Source organism: Canis lupus, chromosome 16 (assembly GCF_048164855.1).
Source record: "Canis lupus baileyi chromosome 16, mCanLup2.hap1, whole genome shotgun sequence".
NCBI classification, from domain to species: domain Eukaryota; kingdom Metazoa; phylum Chordata; class Mammalia; order Carnivora; family Canidae; genus Canis; species Canis lupus.
The window spans coordinates 56,325,850-56,347,541 of NC_132853.1; the positions used below are offsets into that span (position 1 = coordinate 56,325,850).

The 21,692-nt window shown below is 54.6% G+C and overlaps 1 protein-coding gene and 1 long non-coding RNA gene across 3 annotated transcripts; one reads left to right on the plus strand and one right to left on the minus strand.

Moving 5' to 3' along the window:
• Positions 1 to 12: 12 nt before the first annotated feature.
• LOC140607155 (uncharacterized) lies at positions 13 to 8,691 on the plus strand. Of its 2 annotated transcripts, none has more exons than XR_012009301.1 (3): positions 13 to 237; positions 520 to 680; positions 5,366 to 8,686. It is a non-coding gene; the product is annotated as an uncharacterized lncRNA (long non-coding RNA). The 2 variants fall into 2 exon arrangements; XR_012009300.1 differs by having other exon boundaries at positions 23 to 680; positions 5,366 to 6,126; positions 6,219 to 8,691.
• Positions 8,692 to 12,281: 3,590 nt separating this feature from the next.
• On the minus strand, positions 12,282 to 16,838 carry TRIM47 (tripartite motif containing 47). Its single transcript, XM_072781610.1, has 6 exons — positions 16,104 to 16,838; positions 14,929 to 15,024; positions 14,428 to 14,658; positions 14,057 to 14,255; positions 13,545 to 13,619; positions 12,282 to 13,253 (listed from the first exon to the last, which is right to left on the minus strand). Exons 1-6 carry the CDS (start codon positions 16,800 to 16,802, stop codon positions 12,613 to 12,615), a joined length of 1,941 nt encoding a protein of 646 aa, XP_072637711.1. The 5' UTR covers positions 16,803 to 16,838; the 3' UTR covers positions 12,282 to 12,612.
• Positions 16,839 to 21,692: the final 4,854 nt, after the last annotated feature.

The following is a 21,692-nucleotide window of genomic DNA, read 5'->3' on the forward strand; positions in this document are numbered from 1 at the left end:
CACAAACAAGCTGAAGACTACAATTCCCAGAAGGCCATGCTCCCTCAATCGGCTTTTCTCTACGTTAGCGGAAGGATGCACTCTGGAACTTGTAGTCTTCCAGGCCGGATTGACTGCCCCAGTTGCATAACTAATCGGCCTGCGCATTACGCACAGCCCTTCGTATCTTCCAAGGGACCGGAATAAACAGTTGGACACGTCACAGGGGTATTACTCGGAAAGGCCTTGAGCACAAAAGTGAATACTCACAGAATGAGGGGGCGGCGGTGGGAATCTAAACCGGGTGTGGGGAATGCTGAGCAGTCACTTGCTAGGGCATCTTTATTTGTGAAACACTGAGTCTACATGACTTTGCCCCTGATCCGGGTGGTCACTGTAGCCGTGTAGATGAGCGCAAGACCCGGGTCCAGGACGGGGCGGGCTGCCAGAGCATCCCTGTCGTGAAGTCAGACCCGGACCCTCGGAGGTTGGGGGTGAGACTGTCCGGTGGCCCGACCTGACCCCTGCACCAAATACCAGGGTCCGGTGGGGAGCGCCTCTACCTTCAGCCCCGCAGGCCTCGCGGTGGCCCTGCTCCCTCTAGAACGATCTGGCTTCGGTCAGGCCCGCCCGGGAGCTTTCCAGCTGTAAGATTTCAACAAGACTCACAGTCATTGAAAGGACCTAGGAGCCCGGACAAGGCAAGTCCGGCAGCCCCATTATGTGGTTTATGAAATACAGCTGAGTCATTTCAGCTTGGGACCCAGCACTGGGCGGCGCCCTTGGGCAGCTGTAGTAATTATGTATCTCCACGTCCGAGGTAGTTCTTTTTTTATTATTTTTATTTTTTTATTTATTCATGAGAGACAGAGAGAGACAGGCAGGTTCCCTGCGGGGAGCCTGATACAGGACTCGATCCCAGGACCCCGGGATCAAGACCTGAGCCAAAGGCACATGCTCAGCCACTGAACCACCCAGGAGACCCTGAGGTGGATCTTCCAGGGGAGGAAAGAAGGGTGTCACTCCCCACGTGGTGGTGCTGGTGCATCATTAATCTTAAAGGATCGGAAGTTTGAGTTTAAGCAGTACAGCTGATTCCCTGACATGTGATGGCCAACCTGGGGACCCACCTGCCTGACTTATCTTTTAGAGTTTCCTAGGTGAGGGATCAACACCCAGAAAAGATGAAACATGTAACAGCCTTCTGGGAAGTCTTAAGCACAAGCAGGTGGGGCCTTGCAGGACGAGTGCAATAAATTACTGCACAATGGACGTGATCTGCTCCAGTAGTTAAATTAATTTTGGCTCGCGAAGTCTATGCAGCTTTTTTAAAAATTTTTTATTTATTTATTTTTTAAATTTGTATTTATTTATGATAGTCACAGAGAGAGAGAGAGAGGCAGAGGGAGAAGACACAGGCAGAGGGAGAAGCAGGCTCCATGCACCGGTAGCCGACGTGGGATTCGATCCCGGGTCCCCCCAGGATCGTGCCCTGGGCCAAAGGCAGGCGCCAAACCGCTGCGCCACCCAGGGATCCCTTTTTTTTTTTTTTTTTAATGAAGGCAAATTCCATGTGCAGATACAGAAGGATTGCCAGTTTGTTAAGTTCAAACAGGTGTATAAATATGCTTCCACAAAAACAAAACAAAACAAAAAACAAACAAAACTTTTGCCTAGGGGTCGCCTAGGTGGTGCAGTTGGTTCAGGGTCTGCCTTGGGCTCCAGTCATGATCCCAGGACCTGGGTTCTAGCCCCACATCCAGCTCCCTGCTCAGCAGGCAGTCTTTCTCTCTCTCTCTCTCTGCCTCTGACTGCTGTTCCCCCTGCGTCAAATTCTTTTTTAAAAAAAGAAGAAACTTTGCTTGTGTTAACATTAAGATCTAGATCTAGATCTAAAATTTCTAGAAAGAGCTACCAGGCATTGTTTTTGGCATTATCCCACTGAGGCATGTGTCTGGGAATTAGGGTAGGCTGGTGACTCTGTGTATTATATATTTCCTTGTACTGTTTGATTGTTTACTGTGCACATGCTAAATATTAATAACACATTACAAAAGAAAGCGAAAATCCACCCAGTAAAGGTTATGCAAGAATAATTGCTTAGAAGACCATAAAAGGGAAGGTGGGGACTCAGTCCAGTCCCACCCCACCCCTCTGCAGAACTCTGTCGGTGGCAGAGGCAATTGAAGGTTTTGTGGGGCTTACAGCTTTTGGAGGCCTTGTTAAGAGCTAATATACACAATCATGAAAACACAGTATACACAGCTGTGGCCTGACTTAGGCCTCCTGACATGAGAGGAAATGTGTTGAAGAGGAAGTCAGAGTGAAGAGCTAGACGGCTTAGCTGGTTTCAGCTTCCATGTCTGACTTTTGCAAATTGAATAAAAACCTATGACTATGGAGACGCCTGGGTGGTCAGTGGTTGGGCACCTGCCTTTGGCTCAAGGCATGATCCCCCAGTCCCAGGATCGAGTCCCGCATTGGGCTCCCTTTGGGGGCCTGATTCCCCCTCTGCCTGTGTCTCTGCCTCTCTCTGTGTGTCTCCCATGAATGAATATATAAAATCTTAAAAACAAAGAAACCTATGACTATGGAGCACTTGGCTGGCTCAGTAGAGCATGCAACTCTTAGTCTCGAGGTTGTTGAGTTTGAGCCCCACGGTGGGTGTGGAGATTACTTAAAAATAAAATCTTTTTTTTTTTTTTATGATAGTCACACACACACACACACACACACACACACACACACACACAGAGGCAGAGACACAGGCAGAGGGAGAAGCAGGCTCCATGCAGGGAGCCCGACGTGGGACCCGATCCCGGGTCTCCAGGATCACGCCCTGGGCCAAAGGCAGGCGCTAAACCACTGCGCCACCCAGGGATCCCAAAAATAAAATCTTTAAAAAGAAATAAAATCTTTAAGAATAATAAAATAAAAATTTAGGACCATGTGAGCACATTGTTAGTCACTCCCAACTGTGAAGGGGGCCAGGTGGTTTCCAGGACCCACACTGAGGGGCTGGAGGGCAGTTCCTTGGTGAACCCAGGCAGTGACAAAGTGCCCCAACTGGGCCCAGGTCTCAGACCTCAGACCCCAGGCCTTGGAGCCACGCAGGCTCTGCGTGTTTCCAGAAGTGATCACTTTTCGATGAGCTGTAATCGTTCCTATTCTCCAGAGGGAAGCTTCTTGAGCGGTGCACTAAGCAGGAGCCCGAGTGTGCCTGAGATACTGCTCCCTTCACTGCAGGCCACCCAGGTGTGGTTTGGGGTGACTGGGCCCCTGGCCCCTGGGCCCTGGACCAGTCACCTCTGAAGCCCCAGGAAGCATCATGTATTTGCCCCAGTGAGCAGAGCAAATATCATCTGTACCAAACAAATAATAATTTTCTATGTGTGCCACAACATTAAAAAGATTAGGAAGCAGTTTACCAGATGGTGGCTTTTTATTAACCTTGACCACAGTAAGAAATACATTTTATAAAAAAAAAAAAAAAAAGAAATATATTTTATGTCAAGACTGGGTGTACCCAGGGGTATATTTATAAGTGCAACTGAATAAAGGAAAGACCTGGGGCGCCTGGTGGCTCAGTTGGTTAGGTGACTGCCTTCCCCTCAGGTCATGACCTGGGGTCCTGGGATTGAGCCCCACGGCGGGCTTCCTGCCCCTCACCCTGCTCATACTCTCTCTGGGTCTCAAATAAATAAATAAATAAAATCTAGGGACGCCTGGGTGGCTCAGCAGTTGGGCGTCTGCCTTTGGCTCTGGATATGATCCTGGGATCTGGGGTCGAGTCCCACGTCAGGCTCCCTGCAGGGAGCCTGCTTCTCGCTCTGCCTGTATCTCTGCCTCTCTCTGTGTGTCTCTCATGAATAATCAATAAAGTCTTTTGAAAAAAATCTAAAAAAGGAAAGAAAGAAAACCCCTGTCCCAGAAGAAAGGCTGAGGGAGGGTGGGTGGGGGTGGGTAGGATGGGAGGAGGAGGGAAGGGAGCATAGGAGTTGAGGCTAGCACACTCCCCTCCCCTCCCCCAGCCCCGCCCTGGTGTGGGGGGACACCTGCCTTCACCCAACTCCTGCAGCTGGTACCTGTCATGTTTAGGTTTTCCAGATCAGCCCCTGAAGGGCTGTATCTGTGCTTCCCGTGTGTGGCAGAGCCGTTGAGCAGGTACTGCCCTTTCTCCACCCTTCCCGAGGTGGCCGAGGTGGCTGTGGTGGCCGTGGTGGCCAAGGTGGCTGACTCAAAGACTGTGAGGCATCTTCCCATCTCTTAGCCAAGAGGGCAGGGGAGTCTTTGTTCCCAGGGCGGCCTCCGGGCTCCCTGTCCCCAGCGCGGCTGAGCCCACCGAGGGCGGCTGGGGCTGCGGGTGCTGGAGGCCTGGCCCGGTGCTTCCCGGAGCCGGGGGCAGGGGCAGAGTTTGGGGGATTCTCCTGCGGTAGCCCCCCTGCCCCACCCCCATCGAGCAATCCCAGGAGGTGGGGTGTGGCTGCTGGGAGTAGGGGGGCCGACGCCAAGAACTGTGGTTTGGGGTGCTGTGAAAGGGGCCAGTCAGGAGACCGAAACCACAGCAGCTCTGGGGCCAGGGAGCATTTACTGTAAGGAATTAAAATAGGTATAAAGCTACAGCAACGGAAAAGGTGAAATCTCCCCGAAGACTTCCAGTGATGGGGGGAGTGGTCAGACCCCCAGGGCTGGGGCTCCTTCTCCTCCTCTGGCCCCGCGGGCCGTCTCGCACCCCTGCTGGTGGAGCCTGGCGGGGAGCAGCCGCCGAGCACAAGTGGGGCCCCTGGACCCCAGCATCCTAAAGCCACATGTAGAGGGTGAGTGTTACGGGTTGAATTATGTCCTCCCCCAATTCATATGTTGACATCTTAACCCCTAGTACCCCAGAACTGACCTGAAATGGTCGTGGAGTTGTAGATGTAACTAGTAGAGGTGAAGTCATTGGGGGGGGGGGGGCTAATCCAATATGACTGGTGTCCTTATAAAAAGGGGAGATTTGGGGCATCTGGGTGGCTCAGCGGTTGAGTGGCTGCCTTCGGCTCAGGTCGTGGGCCCGGGGTCCTGGGATCGAGTCCTGCATCGGGCTCCCTGCAGGGAGCCTGCTTCTCCCTCTGCCTTTTTCTGTGTGTCTCATGAATAAATAAATTTTTTAAAAGGAGGGGATCCCTGGGTGGCGCAGCGGTTTAGCGCCTGCCTTTGGCCCAGGGCGCGATCCTGGAGACCCGGGATCGAATCCCACGTCGGGCTCCCAGTGCATGGAGCCTGCTTCTCTCTCTGCCTGTGTCTCTGCCTCTCTCTCTCTCTCTCACTGTGTGCCTATCATAAATAAATAAAAATTAAAAAAAATAAAATAGAATGACTTTATAAAAAAAAATTTTTTTTAAAGGGGAAATTTGGACACAGGCCCACTGGGCGAAGGCCATGTGAAGATGAAGGCAGAGATCTACAAGCCAAGGATTGCCAAATGTCCTCAGCAAACCGCCAGAAGCTAAGGGGCTGGTACAGATTCTCCCCCACAGCCTCAGAAGGACATAAATCTGCCAAGACCTTCATTTCCAACTCTGGCTTTCAGAACTCCGAGACAATAGTTTCTGTTGCCTAAGCCACCTACTTTGCAGTCCTTCCTTATGACGGCTCTAGCGGACCACGACAGTGGGTTTGGGGCAGAAAGACAACAGTTTGGCGCGATCCCCAGACCCTGCTTGGCCCAGGGGAGAGAAGGCTCGCCATACAAGGACCACCTGGAGCTCAGACAATGGGCATCTCGGCAGCTGCCATTCTGGAAAGAAGATTCCCAACCCACGGAGCAGCTCTCCTGTCTGGTGGCACCGTGTAAACCCCAGATCACTGTCTACCAAGGAGAAGGACCACTGTCGCCCCCTCCGAACATGCCTGAGGTCAAATATCTTACCCTCCTGGCAAAGGGCAGCTCATAATCAAATTTTATTTGATTTAGGAAAAACAGCGACATTTCTTGTACCTGAGTGTTACAGAACACATTCATGCTTGACGACACCAGGTTTTTTTCAATCGGCGAGTTGTCCGCTTTCCAATAAGCCAGTGGAGAAAAGAAAACTCTTGGTGACTTTCACTTTTCGGCCATCTGCCTGGTTGGGTGGCCTGCGTCGTTGGAGTGGCAGATGCCATGTAAGGCGTCGGTGATGTGGACGTGAGCTATTTGGGGACAGGTCATTTTGACTGGGTATTTCAGTAACGCGTATTCCTTGCTTCTCCATCAGGAGGCTGAGCCAGGGCACGCCTGGGGCTATTTCTGGTTGCTATGGAGATGAGCCCCACCCCAGGTTCCCAGTCCAGACCTCCCAGCTCTGTCGAGTTCAATGTCCCCGGAGGCAGCTGCAATGGCCTGTTGTGAGCAATCCCTACTGCAGGAGTGTTTACGCAAACCTTCCGCTGTCTGTTTCCATTTCTGTGCCTCCCAAACCCCAGAAAGCCAGAAAAACATGGGCGTCACCTCTGAAGGTATCCCCGGTCCAGCACTGAGGAGCCACACCTGGGGGCACCCCTCTGATGGGGGGGAACCCGGGGAGAAGAGAGACCAGGAGAGGCTGTCATGGATGTGGGCCTCCTCCCAGATTTTCTGGATGCTCCTTCCCAGCAGGGGGATGAGGTAGGGGGAGGGCTCCTTTCCTTCTTCCTGGAGAGATGCAAGTTGGGGCATCCTTAATCCTTCTCCCCTTTTCCCTCTTTTCACCTAAATTACAGAGTGACTTGAGACTTTCAGGTCCGCTTGTACTGTTTCCCCCATGTGACATCCTGCCATGGCTTCCCATTGCTCCGAGGAAAAGTCCAGAATCCTGACCAGCCTCTGCCCTGCCAGATCTGGCTCGTCCACCCACTTCATGCTCTTCCCTACCCTCCCGCCTGGGATGGGAGCGCTCTGGCCTGGCTCACACCACCCTATTTGTCCTTGGCCAGCAGACCTCAGCCTCCAGGAGGTCACCCTGGAAATGCCCCTCCCTGGTCCCAGTAGGGCGCCTTCTCCCAGCCACTGTCCTCTTCTTTTCTTTCTTTCTTTTTTTTTTTTTTCTTCTGACTCTGAAAATGTGGGTTTTGTCTTGTTTGGTTTGGTTAGAGGGGAGGGGAGGCAAAACTTTTCCTCTACTTTCTTGGGGTCTCTGGGACCTGAGAATTAAGTCAACCTAAGCAGACAGATTTTCCTTTCGCATGTACCCAGGAGCCTTCACAGGAAAAAGAAGACCCCCCAAAATTTAGGCCTAAGTGCGTCTACATGAGGCTGCACAGAGGAGTAATTGTGGAGAAGAAGGCTCACGGAAGTTGTTTTAAGGAGGCCCGTTGGTACAGATGTCTCTAGGCCTCAACATCCCCTCCCCGGTGATAAGAATGTTCTTTTCCTCTCAGTGCAGGGAGGCTATCTTTCACGTGGGAGTTTTATCTCCTCTCGTCAGGAAGAAAAGGGGAGGCCAGAACACCCTTCCTGCATTTGTTGTCTTTCAAAGTCTCTCTAGCACAGGACACACTCTGAACCCCTCAGTGGTAAGAGCATAATGTAAAATGTACTGTTTTGGGGCACCTGGCTGGCTCAGAAGGTAGAGCATGTGACTCTTGATCTTGGGGTCGTGAGTTTGACCCCCACGTTGGGGATAGAGTTTACTTAAAAGAAATTTACTGTTTCAATATTTATTTGAGAGACACAGAGAGAGCAGGAGCAGGGAGAGAGGCAGAGGAAGACAGAGGAGCAGACTCCCCACTGAGCAGGGAGCCTGACTCGGGGGTCAGTCCCAGTACTGATCATGACCTGAGCTTAAGGCAGACGCTTCGCCGACTGAGCCCTCCAGGCACCCCCATTTAATCTTTTTAAGGATACAGTTTGGTGGCATTACACACATTGTCGTGCAGCATCACCACCATCCATCTCCAGATCTTTGTCATCATCCCAAACTGACCCTCTGTCCCCGCTAAACACTAACTCCCTACTTCCCTTCTTTCCCCAGCGGCTGGGACCCACCACCCTACTTCTGTCTCTGAATTTGCCTGGTGTGGGAACCTCATATAAGTAGAATCAGGCAAAATTCCTTTTGTATTTGACTTATTTCACTTAGTGTAATGTCTTCTGGGACCATCCATGTGGTAGCAGGTGTCAGTGGTTCCTTCCTTTTGAAGGCTGCGTAATATTCCATTCTATCGTAAATACCACCCACCCTGAGTTTATCCGTTTATCCATCGATGGACATTTGAGTTGCTTCTACCCTCTGGCTACTGTGAATACTGCGAGGAACCTGGGTATGGAAGGCTCTGGTCAAGTCCCTGTGTTCCGTGCTTTGGGGTATCTCCTGAAGACGGAGTTGAGGCCCTTGTTTAGTGCCTCATTGCAGCAACAGTTATCGTGTAGCCCTTTGTGAGGTTCCCAAGAAGCCGGGGCATCCCTGTTTAGGTCATTCACCCCATATCCCTAGCGCTGAGCACAGCGCACCACACTGAACAAATATGGTAAAATGAGTGAGCCAAAGTTTCTAATCTTTGCAAGTGAGATGTAATGTAGTGTCCTGGCAAATGTGAAGTTTGGGCTCATCTTGGTGCCTGAAGAACATCTCTGGGGCTCCCTCAGAGGTTTGACAAATCTTCCAAGAGTATTGATTTTACTCAGTTATCCCAGGGAAGAATAATAGCAACAACACTTATTGAAAGCTTGCTCTGTGCCAGGACTTGTGCCAATAACTTTGCCTCAGTTCTCTCCTTCCATCTTCAAAATAATGCTATGCAGGTCCACTGTTATCCTGTTTTTTTTTTTTTAAGATTTTATTTATTCATAGAGACAGAGAGAGGCAGAGACATAGGCAGAGGGAGAAGCAGGCTCCATGCAGGGAGCCTGACGTGGGACTCGATGCCGGGACCCCAGGATCACACCCTGGGCTGAAGGCGGTGCTAAACCACTGAGCCACCGGGCTGCCCCCTTGAATGCCTTTTAAAGATAAGTACACAGGACACCAAAGCATATTTCCCTCCTGTCTCGGTGCTCTGTGCCACGCACCTTTGAGCCTGTGTGCCCCCAGCTCCTCCTCTGAGGGCCCTGGGGAAGGAGGCTGAGGGTTCCACCCTGGGTGAAGCCCATACGACCTCCTAGGGTCTCCTGCAGTTTCTTCCTTTTTTTTTTTTTTTAAGATTTTATTTATTAATCACACACACACACACACACACACACACACACACACACAGAGGCAGAGACACAGGCAGAGGGAGAAGCAGGCTTCATGCAGGGAGCCCGACCCAGGACTCGATCCCCCGTCTCCAGGATCACGCCTTGGGCCGAAGGAGGCGCTAAACCGCTGAGCCACCCGGGCCGCCCCTCTCCTGCAGTTTCTATGCATCTTCTGGAAGATGTGACTGTGTTGCCAGGAGGTGGCCTCTGTTCTCCGTTTTGCATGGTAGCATTGAATGAATGTGTGTGCTGTGTGTGGGGCGGGATGGGACACACACCCGCAGCTAGATGCTCCATCTCCCCCGCTGCAGAAACCCTAGCACCAGCCCAGCGGGGACCATCTGCAGGCCTCAGCCCCTGTCTTCCTGGCCAGCCCTCCCACTTAGCTACAGTCTGGGATGAGGGGAGTGTGAAGAGAGGCACGGCTGTGAGTGTGTGCCTTGGGAGAGGACAGCAGAGGAGGCCGAGGACAGGATGGTCAGCCTCTTTCCTCCTGGAGTGAGTGTGTGTGTGGGTGGGGGGTGCAAATGCAAACCAGTGAGGATACAGGACCCTGGCTGCCAAGACAGAGCAGTGCTTAAGGCCCTGCTCAGTCCCTTGTTTGGAACTCTGCAGCTCATTTTCCCACAGAAACAAAGCTCCAGTGGAGGTTGGCTCCCCGCCTGGCCCCAAGGAGCCAGATTCAACTAATAGCAACAGCCTCAGAAGACCCTTCACACTCTCTGCTCTCCATCATTGTGGGTGAGCAGCGGGGGCTCTGGGGTGGGGGCTCTGGAGAGGGCTTGGAGACCACAGGCCCTCGGAACAGCTCTGCCAAGGGCTCTGGTGGCCGTGGGAACTGGGGTGGGGCGGAGGGCGGTTCTTAAACTTGTAGGCAACAGTGCTGGGAAGCAGGGTGTGTGTGTGTGAGTGTGTGTGTGAGTGTGTGTGTGTGTGTGTGTGTGTGTGTATGTTAGACATTTCTAAGCACAGGACATACCTAAGCCATGGAACGTGGAGCTGGTATCCTGGACTGGGTGGCCTGGGGCAGCTCATGTCCATGTGCCTCAGTTTCTTCATCTGGAAATTATAGCGGTAGAAGGTTTGGACTAGACTGAGGGTTTTCTAACATTTTTTCTTATAAACAGTTTCTCTTTTTGCGAGCAATCTGGATGAAGCATGTACCATCTGCTCTGAGTAAAGCGTCGGTAGGGGCAGTGAAGGGCTGCCCACCCCCCACAGCTGGTTGCTACTCCTGCTCTGCCCATCTGCCCTGCCTCAGTGTACCTTCTTGATGCTTGAGATCTTCTCAGAGCATCTCTCACACGTGCTCCCTCCCACTCCAGCATCATTCCAGAGTCACAGCGGAAGTGCAGGGCTGCAGATGACACTCCAGACTAGAGATAACACTGAAACCTGGAGTCGGGCCCAGACAGCCCCTCGCTAGCTGTGCAGCCTGGCCGAGCCAGTCTCCTGCTCTGAGCAGTAAAGTTGTCAGTGCAGGGATTTGGCATGATGATGCATAAGGTTCCATGAGTTCTGGAAGCTGGGCATCACCCTGCAAGTGGCAGGGACTGCTGGCTGCAGCCTTGGCGGGTTGGCCCAAATTCCACCCAGGCAGCACCAGTCCCATGCAGTGGCCCCTCCGTCTAGCTCATGTTCCGGGACAGGCCAGGGCCCTGCAGAGTCAGGGCCCCGAGAGTGAACGAGTGTTCTTTGCAAAGGGAACATGTGGGGTGGGAAGTGCAAGTTGGAGGAGAAAGAGCTGAGCAGGGGGTGTGGTGGTGGCAAGGGCTCTGTGAAATGTGGGAGGCTTGCAACAGGTGAGCGGGCTCTAGCAACCCCCATTGGTCCATGTTTCTGCCGATGACAGGAGCAGCTTTCCCCATTCTGGTGAGCTGGGGACCCTGGCTGCCAAGGAAACCGTGTTGAAAACACAAAGCACCAAGAGCAAAGAGGCCCCACCCGGAAAAACAACATCCTGGCTACTGGGCAAAAGCAGAGCTCCGAAGGAGGGGCTATTTTTAGCTGCTGAGCCAGGGCAGGACTTGTATGGCCTTGCTGTCTGGCTGCATAACTCACCCATTGTCCCGTCTGACCTTGGACTCATGCCTGAGGAGCCTCTGTCTGTGCCAGTCCGGCGGGCATGGACCCTTTCTAGGGGGCACCTGGGCCCCAGAGAACCCAGGGAGGAGGGACTGGCCTGGAAACACACTCCTGGTGTGGCCTCCCTGTGGGCGATGGGCATCCTGGGTTGGGCTGAGGGCTGTGGGGCAGTGGGGGGCCCTGGGCCTTCCTGGGAGAAAAGCAAAGGCTCTACTGGGGTGCAAGCCCGGGTCTCCCCAGAGTACAGCTGTGTTCCAGCTGCAAGGCTGAGTGTGGGGGCACTGAGGGGGATTCTGGGGCGGACACAGACCCCTTTATTGGAGGCAGTCTCACCTCCAGCCACATCCTGGGGCCGTCTGGGCCGCAGCCCGCCCCGACTGAGAAGTTGTGTGTGTGTGTGTGTGTGTGTGTGTGTGTGTATGAAAGCAGCTGTAGCTCTCAAACTTTCCTTCTTCTTTTTTAGATTTTATTTATTTATTCATGAGAGACACACAGAGAGAGAGGCAGAGACATAGGCAGAGGGAGAAGCAGGCTCCACTCAGGGAGCCCGATGTGGGACTCGATCCCAGGACTCCAGGATCACGCCCTGGGCCGAAGGCAGGCGCCTAACCGCTGAGCCACCCAGGCATCCCATCTCTCAAACTTTCTTGCCCACACCCAGGAGTGGTTCCCTGCTCCTGGGGGGTATGTGCTCTGCATTTAGCCCTGGGCACAAACCCCAGAAGGCAGGTCTAGAACCAGGCTGTGGCATCAAGGATGAAAATAGCTCATGGGAATGGGCCACGAAAAAGCACTCAAGCAGCCGGAAGGACTGGGGAGGCTTGGCTCCCTCCGGAGAAGCCACCTCTAGCAGCCCCTGCCCAGAACCAGGAGAAGGGCTGCCCCAAAGGGCAGGCAGCTCTTTTCAGCCCCTCCTCCTGGGTCAGGGCTCCCCATCCCCCACTTTCCCCCCCAGGAATCCTGGGACCTCCTGCCTTTCAAGATCAGCTCTCCAAAGAGAATTCCTGATGGGTGGAGAGAAGGATAGAAAAAGGAGTCATTCATTCAACAAATATTTATTCAGCACCTACTATGTGCCAGACACTGTCCCAGGAACCTGGGAAAGGAGGGACCGGGTAGCCTGGATCTGTCCCAGCTCTGGCTTTCTCTCCCAGAAACAAGGCCTACAGGGGGACAGGGTCTGAGGGGCATTTCAAGGGGTCTGGGGGACGCTCCTTGAGAGGTGGAAGGCCCAGGAGGCCTCCAGGAATGAGAAGCCTGGGGAGGTGGGGGACTCCACAGTACCGTTCCCTGGGGTCAAGATGAGGGTGTGAAGAGAAGCTAGCTTCCCAGGAGCAGAAACACTGCAGGAGGCCCCATGCCCTCCGGCATCACCTCCTCTTCAGCACAGATATGCAGGACTTCTTGAGAGGCCCGATCTGCAGGTGGGCGTCCACACTCTCCAGGAAGAAAGCAGGCTTGAGCCTGCGAGTGAAGAGTCCTGCAAAATGGCCATCCAGGCGGCTCTGGAAGGGGTCGATGGAGGAGGCCAGGGTGCTGCTCCGGCGGGCCCTGGAGGCCTTCAACCTCCGAAGCAGGTTCATCTTGCCGTCCCGCACGGCGTAGAAGGCCAGGGCTCGGTCAGCATATTCTAGGCAGATCCCGACGGTGGGCGAGAAGGGCTGGGGCAGGGGCGCCTCGAGCCCGTGGAACCAGACGGAGAAGCTCCGTCCATTCCACTGCAGGCAGCAGGAGTGGGCGTTGCGGCCCAGCCGGCCCCGATCATAGGGCTCTTGCGGGGAGAAGTCTTCGGCCATGACCCCCACGCTGACCCAGCCGTCGATGATCTCTACCTCCCAGTAGTAGGTGCCCCGGTCCAGGGCGCCCTCACCCAGCACCTGCTCGCAGTGGGTGAAGCGGGTGGGTGACTCAGGGTAGTTGATGGGACACAGCACCCTCTTTACACCTTTGGTCCCAAACAGCTGCAAGTACTTGTCTGCCGTGTCGCTGTCCAGGTCCACGATGTAGGCGACTGCTCCGGGGGACAGGAGAGAGACATGGGCTCAGGGTTGGGGGCAGGTGGGATAGCCTCTCCGCCAGATGACCACCTCCCTCAACACAGGCCCCCCCCCCCCCGCCTGCCTTCGTGACCAGCACGACTCAGCCCCCCTGGAGAGCACCCAGTGAGCTGACCCAGTTCCCCCGAGAAAGAATGGGGTGGGAGGGGAGGGAGGAAATCCAAGCCTTTGTGCAGTAGGGCCCAGCCCAGCAGCCTTCGGAGGGCCTGGTGCGGGCAGAGGGGAGAGCCCAGGCGTCCACTTACACTTGAGGAAGTAATCCCTGGGAGCCTCACTCTCCACGTTGTTGGTGCTATCAGGGTCTTGGGACTCGGCATCTGCTGCAGAAGAGACAGGGGAGAGGTTCTCTCCAGCTGCCTGTGGCTGGGCAGGGATGCAAGGTGCTTCTCCCCTGAGCCTGTGACCAAAATCCCTCTCCTTCTGCATCCTCCGGGCCAATACCCGGGCACAGGCACACACCCAAATATGGGACTCCGTCCTCACATGCAAGCCTGGTCCTTGGGTTCTGCCCCTGCTCCACCCCCTCCCCGCTCAGCCCCTCTGAAACTCAAGGGCAGGGCAGGAGGGGCTCCCTTGACCCCCCGATCCTTCGGGCTGTGGCCGCAGGGGCCGGATCGGTGGCCTCGCTCGCCAGTAGGAGTTGGGGCCCACCCTGTGCCAGGCACACAGTTTCCATCTTCCACTCCTGAACGGGTGCCAGGCCTGGGGCCCTGTGTGGGGAGACTGGGGAAGGGTGAGTCACTTGGGGGGCACCCACCTTCTGTGCCCAACTTCTGCAACTCGTCTTCATCACCGCCCAACCCCCGCAGCTGCTCCCACTGGCTGGCACAGGCCGCTGCCAGCACATCTCTAACCGCCCGCACGGCTTGGGAGGATTTTGTGAAGCTGAGCTCCCTCGGGGGGCCGGGCCCAGGGCCGCACCCCTCCTCCAGGGCCAGCCTCAATGCCAGGAGCTCCTGTGCCAGAGAAATGACTAGTGAGGCGTTGCTGGTTCCAGCTCCTTGGGCTGCGGGGAGAGCCCTGTGGGACGATGGCACAGCCCCGGAGCCCAGGCAGCCCCGCAAGCCCTCCCCACTCCTTGCCTGACCCCCTCCCGTGCCCTCTCTGGCCCAGGAGAGCTGTACTTACCTGCAGGAAGCTGACCGAGTCGGCCTCGGGGACCTGACTGAGGTTGTGGCGGGCCCGGCTCAGCCTACTGCGCTGTTCCTCCTGGCGCCGCAGGTCACCCTGGGAGCGGCCCAGCATGGTGGCCTCCCCCTCCTCGATGAAGCCCAGCACCTCTGTCTGGAAGCCCTGCAGGATGGCCGCAGCCTCGGTGAACAGTCGGCTCACCTTCTCCCGCTCTGCCAAGGCTGCGCTCTGCTCGGGACGACACAAGGGACAAGGATGAGGGCAAGAGCAGTGTGATTCTGGCCCCATCCTTCCCACCCTGCCCTCTTGCGGGGACAGAGGGACCAGCCCTGGCTGTCCTGGATCTATGTGCCAGGTCAGAGGAGCCGCTCATGCTCAGCAGGACCAGACAGTGCCCTGCGCACAGGCCTCTTTGGAGAGGACCATAGCATGCTACAAGCTCATTGCCAGGAGCCTGTTGCAGGACTGCACGGGGACGGGGTCAGCGTGGGGTCCGACCTTGATGAGGGCCACCGTGCGCCGGGACAGTGCAATGCCAGCGCCCAGCTCATCCATGCGATCCTCCACGGCACTCAGGACTTTGGATTGGTCCGCCTGTGGGTGATACTCTTAATCAGCATGGGGCCTGCAGTGGCCACAGCCCTACTCTGGGCTACCAGGCTTCACCAAGGGGGAGAAGAGGGATGACCCGGGAGTGGTATGTGTGCACAGGTGGGACTGGGAGTGGCCATGACATCCCATAATATGCCAGAGGTGCTTGGAGCCCAGGAGGGTGCCATTCCCAAATGTCTGGGGAGAGCACAGGCTGGGCAGGTTTGTGGGCTCTGTGCCTCGCCTCTCTGACCAATGGGCAAGCACAGGGCCATCCCTGCTCCTCAATGTTGCTGAACTCGCTGGAGAACTTCCTTCAGTGAGGACGAGGCAGAGAGAGTGGGGTAGGTGCTGCACAGAGGGCATTCAGCTGTCTCGGGGATCACTGTCCCCCAAGAGTCTGTATCCCCATTCCAGGCCTGAAAAATGGGGATTCCGGGCAAATCCCCTGGGTCTTATGAGTCACTGCTCCAGGCAGGAGAGACGGAAAATCCCAAGGCCAGAGGCGCCAAGACCGGGCTGGAGGCCAAAGGAAACTGGGGGTGGAGGTGGTTGACGGCCTGAGAGCACATGCTCCCTCCACGGCCCCGGAACAGCTGGACAAGAGCGGTCTGTATGCTAGGTCCACCCTCTGCCACACTCCTGTCGCCTGCCACACCCATCTAAACCCGATGCCTCAGCCCAGGCCAAATGCGACCTGGGACCACCAAGAAGCCTGCCCAGCGCAAGGCAGTGGCGAGGCCAGAATCAGCAGGCGGGGACCCCCGCGGGCCCGGACCCCCGCGGTCCTGACTGCTCCCTGTCGCTGGACCGGGCTTCAGGCCCCTGCTTGCCCTTCCAGTCCTTCTTGCGTTCCCTCTGGGCTCCTCCAACCCCCATTCCCAACTCGAGCGGAACGTCCCACAGCGAGTGGATGGATGGGTGACATTGTCAGTATTGGAAAGGACGCCAAAGGGCCAGGTTAGGGAGCATTAGGGCCCTACCAGGGAACGGCAGGGGGCTGGATCCATGGCTCCCCCCACCCCCGCTCGGCCCTCGCCCGCCCTGGCACCCCCCACCCCGCCCCGGCTGCCTGCGCCCACCTCCTGGAGCGCGCGCTCCTGCTCCAGCGGCACGAGTTCGTGGCCCCGGTGCTCCTGGGCGGCGCAGGCCTCGCACAGGCACACGCGCTCGGCGCGGCAGTAGCGCTCGAGCGGCCGCAGGTGGCGCGGGCACAGGCTCTCCTCCAGCCGGCGCAGCGGCGGCACCAGGCGGTGTCCGCGCAGCGCGGGGCTGCGGTCGTGCGGGCCCAGGTGCGCGGGGCAGAAGGAGGCGAGGCAGGAGAGGCAGGACAGCGCGGCGGGCAGGGCGGCGCCCTCGGGGCACGCGTCGCAGCGCACCGGCTCTTCGCCGCCGGGCCAGGGCTCGGGCGCGCAGGGAGCCGAGGGCTCCGGGGCGCTGGGCGGCGCGCTGGGCGGCGTGGGCTCCGGGGCCGGGGCCGGGGCCGGGGCCGGGGCCGGGGCCGGGGCCGGGCCGGGCCCGGGCGCGGAGCCCGAGCCCTGGCGGAGCTGCAGCAGCTCGGACAGCGTGTGGTTCTTGCGGAGCTGCAGGCCGTCGGGGAAGGGCTCCTGGCACAGCGGGCAGCGGGCCGCGCCTCCGGGCCCGCCGGTGCCACCCGCGCCGCGGTGCGGCCAGAGCGCGCCCAGGCAGGCCAGGCAGAAGTTGTGGCCGCAGGGCAGCGTCACCGGCTCCCGGAGCGGCTCCAGGCAGATGGGGCAGCCGAAGGGCCCGCTGCCGTCCATAGCTCCGCGGCCGCCCGGGCGCCGCCTGCTCTGCTCCCGCCCAGGGAGGGCCCCGGCCCGCGCGCTGCGGCCCCGCCCCCGGGACCCGGGCCAAGGGTCCAGCCCCCTTCCGTCCCCCGCTCGGCCCGCCCCCGGGGCCCGGGACACCGGCCCCAGCCCAGGCTGCGCGCGCGGCCCCGGCCCCGTGTGACCCCCAGGGGCCCCTGGACGACCGTGCCTCCCGGTCCAAGGGGAGGGCGGCACACTGGGAGGGAGTCGGGGTGGGGGGGAGTGCACCCCTCCGGCACCCCTCATCTCCCCTCAAGGCCGCCCCGGGCTCCAGACCTCCCCGCCGCCCTTGTTTTTTTTTTTTTTTTTAATATTTTATTTATTTATTCATAGAGACACAGAGAGAGAGAGAGAGTCAGAGACACAAGCAGAGGGAGAAGCAGGTCTCCAGGTCTCCAGGTCCCGGGTCTCCAGGATCACACCCCGGGCTGAAGGCGGCGCTAAACCGCTGAGCCACCGGGGCTGCCCCCCGCCGCCCTTGTTAGCAAAGTTCCTGAGCTGTTGAAAATGAACCGCTGATGTGCGCTTGTTTTTGCCCCTTAGCGACTCTATTTACCCCTGTGGGGAACTCGGGCTTTTCTAAACTTGAAACGGGAAGTCGATGTCACCCTCCCAGTCCCTTGTCTGAGATAATTCAGTTTCCCTCCAGGACCCTGGGGCGCAGGCACTTGTGCCTGGGGCTTGAGGTATGGGCTCCCCCAGCGGAGGCATTTAAGGCTTGTCCAGCCATGCACTTAATAATGTTGTTTTAAAAAAAAATGGCAACAAAATAAAGTAGTATTGGCTTATAACCCAAAGTATAAAATAAACACCCGTGAGTGCATACTGATGTAAATAAATGACTGGGTAAATAAACAGAGGAGCACAGGCGAATCTCCCATTCAGAAGAATTCAAAATAACTGTTATACATACTCCAAGATGGCCTAGTTTCCTACTTCTTAAACGTGGGCTGTGCACAGTGACTTTCTTCCAAAGGGAGCTAAAGAATCACTTTATAGGGATGCCTGGGTGGCTCAGCAGTTGAGTGTTGTGTGCCAGGATTGAGTCCCACATTGGGCTCTGGGCGGGGAGCCTGCTTCTCCCTCTGCCTCTCTCTGTGTGTCTCTCATGAATAAATAAATAAAATCTTAAAGAAAAAAAAAGAATCACTTTATAGTGGTGAAGCCTGGCAAGCAGGACCTCAGCCAGGTGATCAAGGTCACTGTCAATAGTGATAAGTCATGTTGACACTAAGCACCCTGTATAGGATGGTCTTCCTCTCCAAAACCCATAGCCCAGTCTAATCATGATTAAAACATCACACAAATCCCAGTGGAGGGACAGTCTACAAAATACCTGGCCAATACTCCTCAAAACCTTCAAAAAAATGCCCCCCCCCACACACAAATAGTAGGGGGTCAAGTCTGAGAAACTGTCCCAGCCATGAAGAGCCTCAGTAGATATGATGAGTAATGTTATATGTGTTCTGGATGCATTTCTGAGACAGAAAAGACATTAAGGAAAAACTAGTAGGGAGATTTGAATAAATTATGGACTGTAGTTAATGTAATGTATCAATACTGGCTCTTAATTGTGACAAATGCACCATAATTATGTAAGATGTTAACAAAAGAAGAAGTTAGGAGGGAGGTACCTGGGAACTCTGAGTTATCTTTGCAAATTTTTTGTAGATTTACAATTATTCTAAAATTAAAAGTTCCTTAAAAAAATGGTCCCAAAAAAAAAAACGGTCCCCCCCCCAGACCTCCTGCTGGCAAGAGTCCAAAGAGGAAGGAATAAAAGAGTGAGGAGGGGTGTTCCATCCATAAGTGGGGCTTAACCTTTCTCATCACACCGGAGCTCCTCTTAAAGCCTGGTGCAGACTTTTCCAAAGTTATGCTTTTAAATGTACAAAACAAAATGCATAAGATTCCATGGAGACTGATTATACTGAAATACAGGTACAAAATATTAAGAAAATAAATTTGTGATAGAGTTGTATTTCTTTTTTTGAAAAAAATTAAAAGACGGTATGTATTTATTTGACACAGAGAGAGAGAGAGAGACAGAGAGCACAAGCAGGGGGAGCTGCAGGCAGAGGGAGAAGGAGAAGCAGGCTCGCTGATGAGCTGGGAGCCAGACAACATGGGGCTTGATCCCAGGACCCTGGGATCATGACCTGAGCCGGAGACAGATGCTTAATTGACTGAGCCATCTAGATGCCCCATATGTATTTCTTTAACCCAATAAATAACAAATACTGATGGAGGCTAATAATGTATTTTTGAAATAGTGATAAACATAAGTGATATTTGAGTTACTCTGTCGCCACATAATGTGCTATGAAAATATCTGTAATTTCTGTTGGTGACAAGTCACAGAATTGCTAACTCCTCCGTAGTGTGTTCTCTCCATTTGTAATAGAAAGAAATGCTAAATTTCAGTTTAGAGAACAGTGAAAATACAGAGAATTTTCTCATCAAGACCCCCAGCTTAAGAATGTCTAATTTAGGGGCACCTGGGTGGCTCAGTAGTTGAGCGTCTGCCTTTGGATCAGGTCCTGGGATGGAGTCCCACATCAGGCTCCCCGCTGGGAGCCTCCTTCTCCCTCTGCCTATGTCTCTGCCTCTCTCTCTGGGTCTCTCATGAATAAATACATAAAATCTTTAAAAAACTGTTTAATTTAGAAAGATGCTATGCAGAGCTTTCTTATGTCTTTCCTGGAAGGAGGGAAGAAAACTAAGGTCTGTGTAATATTAAATGAGGGGTCCAATCCTGGGGGACTCACGGGAAAGGGGGCGGATCATGGAGGCCTGTGTGGAGGAGGTGGCATCTGAGCTGGGCTTTCATGGGTTGCTAGGACTCAGGCGTGCAGAAACTAAGGCGGGAACAGATCTTGCAGCAGAGGAGTAGCAGGGGGAACCGGCCTGGGTGTGCCCAGTTTGGCAGGAAGACGGGTAATGAGTTCCATACGTTGGTTTCCACAGGGATCACTTCTTGATCATGACTGTCCCTTGTTTGCCAAGACCCAGGAACAGTTTGGAGGCTCAGACATCAGCACCACCCTGCTGCCCGGCTGCACGCCAGGCTGCCTGGGCTTGCGGAGACCGCAGACCAGCCTGGTTCTGGAGGGGTGAGGGGTGCCACTTGGGTTGGGGAGTGTTCATAGGTGCCGGCCGACCTTCTGCTCCCACCCCAGAGCACCCCAGGGTGCATGCTCAGGAAGAGCCGCTTCCCTAGGAAAGCTCAGAGATGTGATTTGTCAAGACAGTGGTGTTTTAATACTTCATTTCCATTATCGGAGTTTTAAGGTTGCCTGACATGTTAATTCTTTTTGAAATGAATTGGCTCCTGAGGGGGAAAGGTAATGGGTGTTTTTGACGTCTGCAGGAATATGCTCACACCCGTATCTCACTCTGCCCCTGCAAGAACTATGTCATGAAGGATGGGAAATGGAATTCCAGCCGGTTGTGCATTTTGCCAGAGGTCACACAGCTCATCCTGCGGAGGGGGGAGACTTTAACCCAGAAAAGTGTGACCTGAGAATAATACTAAATCTCTCTCTTTTTTTTTTTTTAAAGGGATTAGTGCTTTTTTTAAATTTATTTTTATTTATGATAGTCACACAGAGAGAGAGAGAGAGAGGCAGAGACACAGGCAGAGGGAGAAGCAGGCTCCATGCACCGGGAGCCTGACGTGGGATTCGATCCCGGGTCTTCAGGATCGCGCCCTGGGCCAAAGGCAGGCGCCAAACCGCTGCGCCACCCAGGGATCCCAATGCTAAATCTCATATATGAACTTGTCTACATGGCTGGAGTATTCATTGAAAGGGGTAAAAAAAGAAGGGCAAAACTGAAACAAAAGTGGGGATACCTGGGTGGCTCAGTGGTTTAGCGCCTGCCTTCGGCTCAGGGCGTGATCCTGGAGTCCCGGGATCGAGTCCCACATCGGGCTCCCAGCATGGAGCCTGCTTCTCCCTCTCCCTCTGCCTGTGTCTCTGCCTCTCTCTCTCTCTCTCTCTCTGTCTTTCATGAATAAATAAATAAAATCTTTAAAAAAAAAACTGAAACAAAAGTAAGCAAAAGCAGTCCAGAAACGGGAGTAACGAGCAAGCCATTCCCAGCCTCGCTTACATCTATGAAATTGAAATGGGATCCAAGCCAGGTTCCACAGTAGCACTGAATGGTTCTGATATATATTTTTTTAGGTTTATCTATTTTTTTTACTAACCTCTACACCAAACGTGGGGCTAATGCATGACCCCAAGATCAAGAGTTGAATGCTCTTCCGACTAAACCAGCCAGGCACCTCATTTTGACCTACTTAAAAGTTTTTTTTTTAATTTGTATTCATTTCAAAATAATTGAGTTTACAAAGTAAACAATTTAATGAGGTTTATAACAGAGCTGGCAGTTAATGTGTCCCACCTACTCCAGAGGCCAGCTCCCGCGACCACCAGTTTCAACTCTTAACCATTTCTTTCTTTTTAAAAGATTTTATTTATTTATTCATGAGAGAGAGAGAGAGAGAGAGAGAGAGGCAGAGACACAGGCAGAGGGAGAAGCAGCCTCCATGCAGGGAGACTGATGTGGGACTCAATCCCTGGTCTCCAGGATCATGCCCTGGGCCGAAGTTGGCGCTAAACCACTGAGCCACCCAGGCTGCCCTCTTAACTATTGCTTTTGGCATTTACTTCCTCATCCGTAAACCCTGTGCTCATAAGCCTTGAACACGTGTGTGGATGTTTATGCTGGAGTTTCTGGAGACTTCAATTCTCTCACTTCTCTTCTGTGTTGATTACTTGTTGCTTGGGTCCCAGGTCTTCCTTCACCTTCAATGACTTTACTTCTTGACTTTGGAAG

Bases quoted from the DNA above. Each gene is read 5' to 3' on its own strand.
- TRIM47 (XM_072781610.1), bottom strand. From the start codon at position 16,802: ATGGACGGCAGCGGGCCCTTCGGCTGCCCCATCTGCCTGGAGCCGCTC. The intron at 15,025-16,103 runs GTGGGCGCAGGC...TATCACCCACAG, and splicing joins AGGAGCGCGCGCTCCAGGAG to GCGGACCAATCCAAAGTCCT. The intron at 14,659-14,928 runs GTCGGACCCCAC...CGTCCCGAGCAG, and splicing joins GCACGGTGGCCCTCATCAAG to AGCGCAGCCTTGGCAGAGCG.